The sequence below is a fragment of the Schistocerca piceifrons genome, chromosome 2 (genome assembly GCF_021461385.2).
Source record: "Schistocerca piceifrons isolate TAMUIC-IGC-003096 chromosome 2, iqSchPice1.1, whole genome shotgun sequence".
In the NCBI taxonomy this organism is placed as follows: domain Eukaryota; kingdom Metazoa; phylum Arthropoda; class Insecta; order Orthoptera; family Acrididae; genus Schistocerca; species Schistocerca piceifrons.
This window is the reverse complement of record NC_060139.1, coordinates 2,203,057-2,216,628: the sequence shown is the minus strand read 5'-3', so window position 1 is coordinate 2,216,628 and position 13,572 is coordinate 2,203,057. Positions and strand designations below refer to the sequence as shown.

General features: G+C 46.0%; 1 protein-coding gene across 1 annotated transcript in view; it reads left to right on the top strand.

Moving 5' to 3' along the window:
• LOC124776715 overlaps positions 1-13,572 on the top strand; it is a 59,006-nt gene that overhangs the window by 20,447 nt on the left and 24,987 nt on the right. The window contains exon 2 of the mRNA XM_047251829.1: positions 1,115-1,495. Within this exon, the coding sequence (XP_047107785.1) occupies positions 1,115-1,495 (381 nt within the window). The remainder of the gene's footprint in view (positions 1-1,114; positions 1,496-13,572) is intronic.

Genomic DNA, 13,572 nt, shown 5'->3' with positions numbered 1-13,572 from the left:
GTGCCCGTCGACCTGGGACCGGACCGCAGCGACGCACGGATGCACGCCAAGACCGTAGGATCCTACGCAGTGCCGTAGGGGACCGCACCGCCACTTCCCAGCAAATTAGGGACACTGTTGCTCCTGGGGTATCGGCTAGGACCATTCGCAACCGTCTCCATGAAGCTGGGCTACGGTCCCGCACACCGTTGGGCCGTCTTCCGCTCACGCCCCAACATCGTGCAGCCCGCCTCCAGTGGTGTCGCGACAGGCGTGAATGGAGGGACGAATGGAGACGTGTCGTCCTCAGCGATGAGAGTCGCTTCTGCCTTGGTGCCAATGATGATCGTATGCGTGTTTGGCGCCGTGCAGGTGAGCGCCACAATCAGGACTGCATACGACCGAGGCACACAGGGCCAACACCCGGAATCATGGTGTGGGGAGCGATCTCCTACACTGGCCGTACACCACTGGTGATCGTCGAGGGGACACTGAATAGTGCACGGTACATCCAAACCGTCATCCAACCCATCGTTCTACCATTCCTAGACCGGCAAGGGAACTTGCTGTTCCAACAGGACAATGCACGTCCGCATGTATCCCGTGCCACCCAACGTGCTCTAGAAGGTGTAAATCAACTACCCTGGCCAGCAAGATCTCCGGATCTGTCCCCCATTGAGCATGTTTGGGACTGGATGAAGCGTCGTCTCACGCGGTCTGCACGTCCAGCACGAATGCTGGTCCAACTGAGGCGCCAGGTGGAAATGGCATGGCAAGCCGTTCCACAGGACTACATCCAGCATCTCTACGATCGTCTCCATGGGAGAATAGCAGCCTGCATTGCTGCGAAAGGTGGATATACACTGTACTAGTGCCAACATTGTGCATGCTCTGTTGCCTGTGTCTATGTGCCTGTGGTTCTGTCAGTGTGATCATGTGATGTATCTGACCCCAGGAATGTGTCAATAAAGTTTCCCCTTCCTGGGACAATGAATTCACGGTGTTCTTATTTCAATTTCCAGGAGTGTATATATTGTGAAAAGCAATGGTCCCATAACACTGCCCTGTGGCACGCCAGAGGTTATTTTAACGTCTGTAGACGTCTCTCCGTTGAGAACAACATGCTGTGTTGCAGATGTCTGGAGAGAGCAAGCCGTGGAGGCGTCCTGACGACAAGCCGGTGCCGACGGTGTGGCGGCGCTTCGAGGGCCGGCGCCCCATGGCGGACGGCAAGAAGCCGCGCTTCGTCATCCAGGACGTGCCGCCGGAGATGGACGACGCCGTCCTGGAGCACATGGTGACGCACTTCCTGCGCGACGAGCCCGTCTGCTCGCTGTCCGGGCTGCGCGACGAGCCAGACTCGCTGCGCTGCTTCACCGGCATCTGGCGGGCCTACCTGCGCCAGCGCGCCGCCCTCGTCGCGCTCGTCGAGGACGACGACGGCGTCGGCAGGCGCGTCATCGGCGCCAACCTCACCAAGCCGGAGTGCCTCGCGGACAGGGACAAGAAGGAGCAGGTGCGCAGCGGGTGGCGGCAGCCGCGGGCGCCCTTTAGTATCTCTAGTCTACAGCAGCAAGACACATTACAATGTGGGGTGGAGTCTACGTTTTTTCTGTTCCATTACCAATGGTGTGTAGGTAGAAAACTGCCGATAAAGGTCATTGACATCTACATCTACACTCCGCAAGAGCCCTCACGGTGTGTGGCGGAGGGTACTTCATGTAGCTGTGCCACTTCCCCTTTGCCTTTCCAAAACACTTTACGATGTGTCGTAGGGCGTACATCTTTCCTGTTCTATTAGGTAATGGTGTATGGTTAGAACAAGTCTAATAAGCTTTACTGAATTCTGCATCTACACTCTGCAAGCCCTCTTAGCCTCTTCCTGGTGAAGGTGTGTACGTTCCTACATGTCTTCTTCTACACCAATCTAACTATCACGAATGTACATAGCGAACTATGTTTCGCGAGATCTCTGCTCGCAGAATCCTTGTTCATTTTTATAGAAGACATTTTCAAACCCTACATACGTCATAATGCACTAGTGTACAATATTTTCCCCACCTCTGTAACAGATTGATGCGAGTGACATATGACATCTGTGCTTCTGTCTGCCGACCTTTCTTCCAAATGAGAATGACCTGCGCATTTTTCCAGTGGCTTCATACTCTTTGTTGCTCTAAGACCCTATGCTAAAACATAGTTTTACTTAAATTCAAAACAAACTTACACCATACACTCCAAGGCACAAAGAAAAAAGAACGATGAAGGAATTATCCGATTGAGACAGAAATCGTAAAATGTATTGTACATGTGATTATAGTTACACATGATTACAATTACAGAAAAATTGCACGATTTCTTCAAGCGAAAGAACTCCATGAACTCAGCAAGTCAATAATGCTTTTGTCAACTTCTGGCCATTATGCAAGCAGTTACTTCGTTCAGCACTGATCGACAGAGCTCTTGGGTAGACTCCTGAGGGATATCGTACCAAACTGTGTCCAATTGGCTCCCTAGATTACCAAATGCCCGACGTGGTTACAGGATCCTCTCCATAACACTCCAAACATTTCCGATTTGGGAGATATCGGGCGACCTCACTGACTAATAGATAGCGTTTAGCAAGCATGAAGACGACTAGTACAAACTCTCGATCCGACAACCAGGAGTAATGATCTGGGGTGCTATTTCTTTTCATAACAGGATTCCTTTATTTGTCATCTGCGGCACGGCTACAGGACAGCGCTACGTCGACAAAAACGTCCCGCTTTGTTGCTCTTCATGGCAAGCCAGCCTGGGCTGAAATTTCAGCAAGATAACGCGCCCTTACACAGCGAGAGTTTCCTGCGCTCGCCTTTGCGCTTGCAAAACGATATCTTGTTCAGCATGGTCGCCGGGTCTCTCCCCAGCTGAGAATGTTCGGAGCATTTTACACACATCAAAAAAACTTTTGAATCACCTCGGTTCTGAGAGTTCCGGAATCTGTACAGAAAATTGGAATTGAAGTCAATATAAACATCATTTCCGCCCTTTTTATTGCTCATTAAAACCACACATTACATGTTGTACCACAACAAAGCGACACCTTCAGAGGTGGTGGTCCAGATTGCAGTACACACCGGTACCGCTGATACCCAGTAGCACGTCCTCTTGCATTGATGCATGCGTGTATTTGTCATGGCATACTATCCACAGGTTCATCAAGGCACTGTTGGTCACATTGTCCCACTCCCCAATGGAGATTCGGCATAGATCCTTCAGAATGGTTGGTGGGTCACGTCATCCATAAACACAGTCTATCCCAGGCATGTTTGATAGGGTTCATGTCTGGGGAACATGCTGAACACTCTAGTCGAGCGATGTCGTTATCCTGAAGGAAGTCATTCACAAGATGTGCACGAAGGGGGCACGAATTGTTGTCCATGAAGACGAATGCCTCGCCAATATGCTGTCAATATGGTTGCACTATCAGTCAGAGGATCCCATTCACGTATCGTTCAGCCGTTACGGCGCCTTCCATGACCACCAGCGGTTTTCGGCGGCCCCACATAATGCCACCCCAAAACATCAGGGAACCTCCACCTTGCTGTACTCGCTGGAAGTGTGTCTAAGGCGTTCAGCCTGACTGAGTTGCCCCCAAACACATCTCCGACGATTGTCTGGTTGAAATCACATGTGACACTAAACACCCCCGTTTTGTCCTTTATTGGGTTTCGAGCGATTTACTTAAGCTGCCAAACAGTTAATTATTATGATTATATGACCATGTGCTTAATGGATGAAACGCTATCGGTTTTTCTGCTGTGGTTTCGGGGGTATTTCAACTGGGTGCGGCTGTTCTGAGACAGAATAGTTAATGATTCAGAGTTTGTCTATTACTAAGGACCACAAAGGTTGCGATGTATAAACTGATGTGTATTTTCTGTAATAACACACAAATTCTAAAGCAGTTGCTACCTTCGTCTTACCCTTTAATTACGGTTATATCCTTTTATTGGTTGCTGATTTTAAGTACTTCATCACACGCATTGATGATGGTTAACATACACAACAATCCTCACTGCAGTCCATGGTTGTTGCTGGCCGACACGGTTGACGCGCAACACGTAATTCGGCACGTGTCACTTTCTGGTTTCATATCACTCGTGAATCGGTATTGATGAGGATCCACCCCACGACGATCAGGGGGACGCTCTCATTTGTCAGACTCCGGTGAATTTACCGTTTTCTACTCACTCAACCACCATCCTTACCGTCTCTCCGGTACCACTGTTCATTCGACACTGATCTCACTGCCTTCTGCAGCGCTCGACAATCGACTCCTGTCTGCTTTCGACCTGGGTGTCGGATACTAGCATCTACACACCTGGAAATTGAAATAAGAACACCGTGAATTCATTGTCCCAGGAAGGGGAAACTTTGTTGACACATTCCTGGGGTCAGATACATCACATGATCACACTGACAGAACCACAGGCACATAGACACAGGCAACAGAGCATGCACAATGTCGGCACTAGTACAGTGTATATCCACCTTTCGCAGCAATGCAGGCTGCTATTCTCCCATGGAGACGATCGTAGAGATGCTGGATGTAGTCCTGTGGAACGGCTTGCCATGCCATTTCCACCTGGCGCCTCAGTTGGACCAGCGTTCGTGCTGGACGTGCAGACCGCGTGAGACGACGCTTCATCCAGTCCCAAACATGCTCAATGGGGGACAGATCCGGAGATCTTGCTGGCCAGGGTAGTTGACTTACACCTTCTAGAGCACGTTGGGTGGCACGGGATATATGCGGACGTGCATTGTCCTGTTGGAACAGCAAGTCCCCTTGCCGGTCTAGGAATGGTAGAACGATGGGTTCGATGACGGTTTGGATGTACCGTGCACTATTCAGTGTCCCCTCGACGATCACCAGTGGTGTACGGCCAGTGTAGGAGATCGCTCCCCACACCATGATGCCGGGTGTTGGCCCTGTGTGCCTCCGTCGTATGCAGTCCTGATTGTGGCGCTCACCTGCACGGCGCCAAACACGCATACGACCATCATTGGCACCAAGGCAGAAGCGACTCTCATCGCTGAAGACGACACGTCTCCATTCGTCCCTCCATTCACGCCTGTCGCGACACCACTGGAGGCGGGCTGCACGATGTTGGGGCGTGAGCGGAAGACGGCCTAACGGTGTGCGGGACCATAGCCCAGCTTCATGGAGACGGTTGCGAATGGTCCTCGCCGATACCCCAGGAGCAACAGTGTCCCTAATTTGCTGGGAAGTGGCGGTGCGGTCCCCTACGGCACTGTGTAGGATCCTACGGTCTTGGCGTGCATCCGTGCATCGCTGCGCTCCGGTCCCAGGTCGACGGGCACGTGCACCTTCCGCCGACCACTGGCGACAACATCGATGTACTGTGGAGACCTCAGGCCCCACGTGTTGAGCAATTCGGCGGTACGTCCACCCGGCTTCCCGCATGCCCACTGTACGCCCTCGCTCAAAGTCCGTCAACTGCACATACGGTTCACGTCCACGCTGTCGCGGCATGCTACCAGTGTTAAAGACTGCGATGGAGCTCCGTATGCCACGGCAAACTGGCTGACACTGACGGCGGCGGAGCACAAATGCTGCGCAGCTAGCGCCATTCGACGGCCAACACCGTGGTTCCTGGTGTGTCCGCTGTGCCGTGCGTGTGATCATTGCTTGTACAGCCCTCTCGCAGTGTCCGGAGAAAGTATGGTGGGTCTGACACACCGGTGTCAATGTGTTCTTTTTTCCATTTCCAGGAGTGTATGTTCGTGGGATCACAGATCCCTTACATCCCCGCCCTAAAAAGCTTCTTTGTAGCCACAAGCGAAAAAGAATAATAGCAAAAAATCATCACACAGCATATAAATGAAAATGAGGAACATTAGATTCTGATTCACATACTGAAAGTTACAACGTCTCACATTGACTCCGGTAGTGAACTGCCCCTACAGAATCATAATACAACATTAATCTATCTTAATTAACATAACATGGCAAATATTTTCTCAAATTTTGTCTTACATTCAATTACCAGAAACCTTAACTTTCAAAGGTCTGCATGAGCCGTTAACTACATATTTGTTACAGATTAATCATTTATAGCTTGCTACATCAAAGACAAGGAAAAGCTAGTTGAATGCCGTCCTTTCAGTGGGATTCCTGCCATCCATACTACTATCACACTAACTTATAACTCACTTGGCCAACACACATGAAAGTTAATGAAGATATTCAAAAGTTATTCATTTGAGTCTTCAACACAAGTGGAATTGAAAATGAGAACAAAATATAGTATTTAACTTGACTTAGGCAGTTATTTGACAATTCCTCATACCTCTACAGATTGATTCAATAATATTAAATTCTTCATTATGCCACTAAATATGTATTACATAACTATTTGCATCGCTATAACTGATGTGGTCGCCCAACGAAAATTTTTAAAATTTCTGCATTTTATTATGCCAAACATTTATGCTGCCATATGTGATTTGTTGTCACTAATACTCAGATGAGAGGTACAATATTTCCTGTTATATTAACATTAATTCAGATGTGCTGTATGGATATTTATTATTCATAACACAGTGCCAGAATTCTGCTTCTAAAGCTTGACCTAAGTATAACCATAATTGATTCTGATAGCTAATTGGATACATGAATTACTCATTATTCATGAATTACACTTTCTGTTTTATCAGTATACTTTAGATCAACATGTATGCCTCCAGATACCTAGAACAGATTTTGCTTTTGTGCTAAATGACATATTTCGAACATTTCACATTGAATACAATTTATTACACATAACTCCCTCAACTTAACAGCAACTTCAACTGAAAATATATGTACATCTTCAACCTACATCAACCCTCCATATTCGCTGCAATAACTACATAAAAATACTACTCCAGGCTCCTTGGCCTCTCAGTATATCATATTTCACATAATTTATTCGAACAAGTATCTCATCATGTATTTGTTTCTCTATATGCCTTCCTACTTACAAACCGATACATTACTTCAAGTCTCTTACAATTGCTTGACCTTTTCATACCTCATAAAACAACTCTATAAGATTACACAAACTCTTGTTTCACCAATTAGCTTCTCACCACATTTTATAAACATTGGCTTTCTGATCTGGTTCTCATTTCATTGCTACATGGTTCCTGACTGAATTATTTGGATGACCACTACCTATTCTAACTACTATACACCAACTTTCTTAATCTAAGAATAGAAAAAGATGGTAGAGGAGTGAAACTTGAAACAAGAAATAAAGTTCACCCAGCTGGAAGTGTACCAGTCACCACTTGGTATACCAGCAAAAGATTTGCGGCTCCCTACACCTTAAACTAATTTTATTCAATTATCTGGGTTGCTCTTATGCTTATGTGGATAGTATCATTTTATATTCTCAACATGTTCCCTACCATGAGCTCTTTTTGTTTGCACATATCCCAATTCAACTGTGTTCGGGTGATCAATTCTTGTGGTCCTATATGGTCCTTTATAAACATGGTTAAATTTATGTATCTCAGAATTTAATTTCTTCGATTTGACATGCACTTTTACTAGCACCAGATCCCCCACTCGATAAGTTATTGGCTTTACCAATTTATCATGTCTCTCCTCTCTCCTCTTTGCTTTCTCTTTCATACTCAGTTCCACTAACTCTAATTTCTTCTCATATGTTATGTCATTTCCAGGCGGATAATCCAATAGCTCACGAAACACACTATCAAGTCCTTGGTTAAGTAAGATCTCACATGGGGCAAATCCCATCAAGTCATGTGGGAGATGATTCCTGATACGTTCAAATTCTCCCAGGTACTCCTACCATGACGTGTGCTTCCTGTGACATTATGTCCTATATAAACGATTTAATTCCTTCATCGATTGTTCAGCCGGATTGGAGGCCTGTCTATTTCTTGAGATTGCAATTGGTTGTATCTGATGTTTATCTAGCACTTCTTTGTTTTCTTTCTTGATTTCTTCGTTTCCTTTAGACATCTCTTATATAAGCTTGATGATTTCTTTATTTCCTTCGGACATCTCCTCTAAATGCTTGATGATTTCTTTATTTCCTTTCCTGATTTCTTCATTTCCTTTGGACATCTCTTCTATACGTTTGTTGAGTTCTTCATTTCCTTTGGTCATTACTTCTATATGCTTGTTGATTCCTTGGAGCATCTCGAAGTAACATACACACAACCTGTAGTTTACTATAAATAATGCAAATGAGGCACTATTCTGTGCTGTACAGCATGAAAACGCACCCATATTAGTATACCATGCTTCAGAGCAAATTCGCGAAAAAATGTTAAAAGACATTGTTTTTATATTTTCTGCAATTGACAAATTCAATTTGAAGCTCCTTCCGCGCTCTGAAGACAGTGCAATACTAATTAGTCTCGTGCCAGCAAATCGTCTTCACTCACCTCTCGACGAAGTCGCGATGTTTTGACTATTAAGTCGCGCTGCTAGTCGTGTTGGCGTTGGCTCCTCCGGCGCGGCGGCTGTCAGGCGATGCGTCGCTGTAGCTGGTGTGTGTTGCCGTGTGCAAAGCGAAGCTCGCGGCGAAACGCGCTGATGCAGTCTCGTAGTTCGGTGGTTGGCGACGGGATTGAGCTGCTGTCACGTATTTCGTTGATCGGCGGGTAGGTGGCGCAGACGTCGTATAATTCGAGGGTTCGCCACTAGATGTCGAACTCCGCGTCGTAGTTGTTTCTTTTTCAGCCACTTGGCTCCGCCATAGTCACTGGTCAGTGTGGTACACCTCCGCTATCCTAATCCTTGGTGTCGCGGTGTGTGGATCTTCTTCACTGCTTCAAATGCTTTGGCTGCCCCTCACAGTCTGGGTGACGTCATCCAACAATTACGCCACAGTAAACACTCGCAAACGCGGTAACAGTTTATGGGTCCACATCAAATTGAGCGATTTACACCGTTCAAAAGATAATTTCGGATACAAAGTCACTTTCGTAACGGAATTTTGGCTGGTTCACTCGCGGTTATGTACGAACGCGCCTTTCCTTAGAGTAGGAATTTTACAGTAATTCACACAGGTTTTCGTATCCATAGTTCAAATGGTTCAAATCACTCTGAGCACTATGGGACTCAACTGCTGAGGTCATTAGTCCCCTAGAACTTAGAACTAGTTAAACCTAACTAACCTAAAGACATCACAAACATCCATGCCCGAGGCAGGATTCGAACCTGCGACCGTAGCGGTCTTGCGGTTCCAGACTGTAGCGCCTTTAACCGCATGGCCACTTCAGCCGGCATATCCATAGTTCAATACATTGTTTATTAACACCGCTTTTGTCACTTAAACTCGCAAAAACAAATTGTTTACTGTATCTCAGTCACTTTTGCACTGTATTGTCTAAATAATGTGCTTCGTTCCGCGATTTCTAGTTTCACCATAAATACGTTATATTACACTGTTCGTAGTTAAAATACTGTAATTTTAGTCACGGTAACGACAATACCGGATTATCCTTGCACTAAAATCATCCGATAAATGCCAATGACTTTTCACTGAAACAAAAAATGGTGCTTAATAAACCACTGTTCGGATCCGAAGATTGCAACTGTCCTTGGCACGGGAGCCAAGATGAAACATCCCCATTTTGTCCTTTATTGGGTTTTGAGCGATTTACCGAAGCTGCCAAACAGTTAATTATTATGATTATATGACTGTGTGCTAAATGGATGAAAGGCTATCGGTTTTTCTGCTGTGGTTTCGGGGGTATTTCAACTGGGTGCGGCTGTTCTGAGACAGGATAGTTAATGATTCAGAGTTTGTCTATTATTAAGGACCACAAAGGTTGCGATGTACGAACTGATATGTATTTTCTATAACACACAAATTCTGAGGCAGTTGCTACCTTCGCCTTGCACTTTTAATTACAGTTATATCCTTTTATTGGTTGCTGATTTTAAGTACTTCGTGACACGCAATGATGATGGTTAACATACACAACAATCCTCACTGCAATCCACGGTTGTTGCTGGCCGACACGCAACACGTAATTCGGCACTTGTCACTTTTGGTCTCATGTTGTTGTTGTTGTGGTCTTCAGTCCTGAGACTGGTTTGATGCAGCTCTCCATGCTACTCATATCACTCGCGAATCGGTATCCATGAGGGTCCACCCCAGGACGATCAGGGGGACGCGCTCATTTGTCATACTCCTGTGAATTTACCGTTTACTACTCACTACCCGTCTCTCCAGTACCACTGCTCACTCGGCACTCGTCTCACTGCCTCCTGCAGCGCTCGGCAATCGACTCCTGTCTGCTTTCGACTTGGCTGTCGGATACTAGCATCTATGTTCGTGGGATCAGAGATCCCTTACAACACTCATCTGTGAAGAGAAGTTGATGTCTATCCTGAGCGGCTCTTTCGGCATGTTGTTGGGCCCATCTGTATGACGCTGCATAGTGTTGTGGTTGCAAAGATGGACCTCGCCATGGATGTCGGGAGTGAATTTGCGCATCATGCAGCCTATTGTGGACAGTATGAGTCGTAACACGACGTCCTGTGGCTGCACGAAAAGCATTATTCAAAGCATTATTCAACATGGTGGCGTTGCTGTCAGGGTTCCTCTGAGCCATAATCCGTCGGTAGCGGTCATCCACTGAAGTAGTAGCCCTTGGGCGGCCTGAGTGAGGCATGTCATCGACAGTACTTGTCTCTCTGTACTTCCTCCATGTCCGAACAACATCACTTTGGTTCACTCCGAGACACCTGGACACTTCCCTTGTTGAGAGCCCTTCGTGGCAGAAAGTAACAATGCGGACGCGATCGAACCGCGGTATTGACCGTCTAGGCATGGGTGAATTACAGGCAACATGAGCCGAGAACCTCCTTCCTGGTGGAATGACTGGAACTGATCGGCTGTCGGGCTCCCTCTGTCTAATGGGCCCTGCTCATGCATGGTTGTTTACATCTTTGGGCGTCGTTAGTGACATCTCTGAATAGTCAAAGGGGATGTGTCTGTGATACAACATCCAGAGTCAACGTCTATCTTCAGGAGTTCTGGGAACCAGGACGATGCAAAACTTTTTTTGATGTGTGTAGTTAGGACCCTCTAATCAGCTCGCGTTTTTGGCGTTCTGGCGCGTCAATTAGACACAATTGCCACTATAAATAGGACATTCAGCAATCAATCAATGCCAAGTCGAAAAACTACTTGCATTTCTCTTGAACAAAACTTCCAATTTTTCTGAAATTGTAGCCATTTGTTCGGCTGTACATGTACATCACATCTATCATCATCCGTCCCATTCGGATAATTCCTTCGTAGTACGTCGTCCCCCCCCCTCCCCCCCTCCTTGGAGTGTACACTGGAAATGATAGCCCGTCAGTCTTTAAGCTTTGTTGTGCTAGTGAGGTATTAAAAACTCATTTTACGCAGAACTCCACCACCGATTGGTTCAATACTATGGCGTATTTTTCCTTCAATTGGTCTATCTTTCTGAGGGTATTTAGTACACTTTTCATTTAAGACAGAAGTCTGGTGAAAGAGGCGGCCACAGGCTTTTGCTTATTCTACTTTCTTCTGTAAAGGGTTCATCCATTAGAGACAGTGGATGACGAGTGGACGACATTGGTGGAAAAAGTGGCGCATCTTTTCATGTTCCTTTAATTGAGAGCAAAACTTCGCGATAATCTGAAGATAGATGTGTGTATTGAGAGTGGTTTCAAAGAACATCGTGCCAATATTTCGTGTGCGAGAAACCTTACACCGCACTCCATTTTTTACTGTGAAGAGAAATTTGTTGCTCAGTGTGAGTGTTTTCGATGCCCCATAAACGCTTACTGTGGCTATTCAAATCGCTAGAAAGGTAAAACGCTGCTCCATCATTCAACAAAATTTGGTGTCAAGTCAATTATCTTTAAATAACGTATGAACACATGAACCTCCATAACCTTTCAGGTGTAAGGACTATCGGAATAACAAAAACTAAACTCCGTCCGAACAGGCCTTGGAAAGTCGAACGGCACCGACCGGGCGCCGGTGTCATCAGATGCAGATATGGAGCGGCATGTGGTCAGCACACCGCTCTCCCGGCCGTATGTCAGTTTCCAAGACCGGAGCCGCTACGTCTCAGTCAAGTAGCTCCTCAGTTTGCCTCACAGGGGCTGAGTGCAGCCCGCTTGCCAACAGCGCTCGGCAGACCGGATGGTCACCCATCCAAGTGCTGGTCCAGCCCGACAGCGCTTAACTTCGGTGATTCTGACGGCAACCGGTGTTACCACTGCGGCAAGGCCGTAGGCTTCGAAATAGCTAGATGTACATTTAACCCAGTTAGATTCAAAAGCTGTCTGACAATTTTTCGTTGCTTGCAGTAATTCAACAAAATTTTTGCAACGGATTCCGGAGTTCGAAGTGAAGGCTTACGCCAGGGCCAGCAGCGGCATGACAAACTTGGCGCGTGGGCCGCGTGAAGGTCGCGGCTCAGCTTTGCTCGTTCCTTTGCTGAAGTTCTCGTTGCACAGCGCGACACATAGTACTGCGCTGTGGTACTTTTCGGTCTGCTAATCTCTTTCCAGTACGGCAGAACCGTGGTGTCAGCACTATTTACCCTTTGCTATTTGTTAGTGACACGAACGACGAGGTACAGTGGATGGTTGCACCAAAGGCAGTTTAGAGATCTATCGTTTCAGATCTTTGTAAAGAAAGGTGAATGGCAGGAGAGACGGATGCGAATTCTCAATATACAGGTTGCCCCATTTATCTTGACCACCCTAAACAACTGTTTGTCCAGATGCAAATTAAAAAATGTTTCAAGAAAATGTTCTTTACCCGTGAGGGGGACATCAATCAGCATGATTGCCTTCGTTGTAACATTGTTTTTTACAAAGATATGAACAGCGGTATGACTTTTTTAAATGTCGCCCTGTATTTTTTACTCTATAATTCATTTCCTCTCGTAAAGACTTATTCAAAAATGTATCACAGTGTATCATTCACTGTAACACTGTAACGTTATTAATTACATAACACAGCATTGACTTTGAGCCCAGTTTTACAAAGTCGTCCAGTTGATGGAGTTGTCAGAAAATAAATGAAAACATAACACAAAATTGACTTCGACAACCCTGTCCCATTGCCCAGGAGTAGAATATTCAAAGGAGCTCAAAGTGGTGTCCCTGGACACAGATACACTGGTGCACTCGTTGAATGAAAGAAGTATTTACTGCTCCCAGTGTTGCCTGATGAAGAGAAATACAAGCTTATTAACGCGCACAAAAAGTAAAAAATGACCAGATGCTAGTAGGACTCGCGCTCATACGGTTCCGTACAAGCTTAATTTTACATGTATGTAGTTCATCCATCCCAGGAATCGAGAATTTCAACGACTTTTGCCTGTTGTTGACATTGTAACTGGCAAGATATCAGTCCAATTCCAAGAATGTTTTAATTTCAAGTTTGAAGTCGGATAACACATGACAAAAGAACTTTTTTTTCTCGTTTCATGTAACAACAATTTAAAATTTTCTGAGTTTTTCCTTTACTTGTTCAGTGAAACCTTGCTTCTTCAAAATTTCATGAT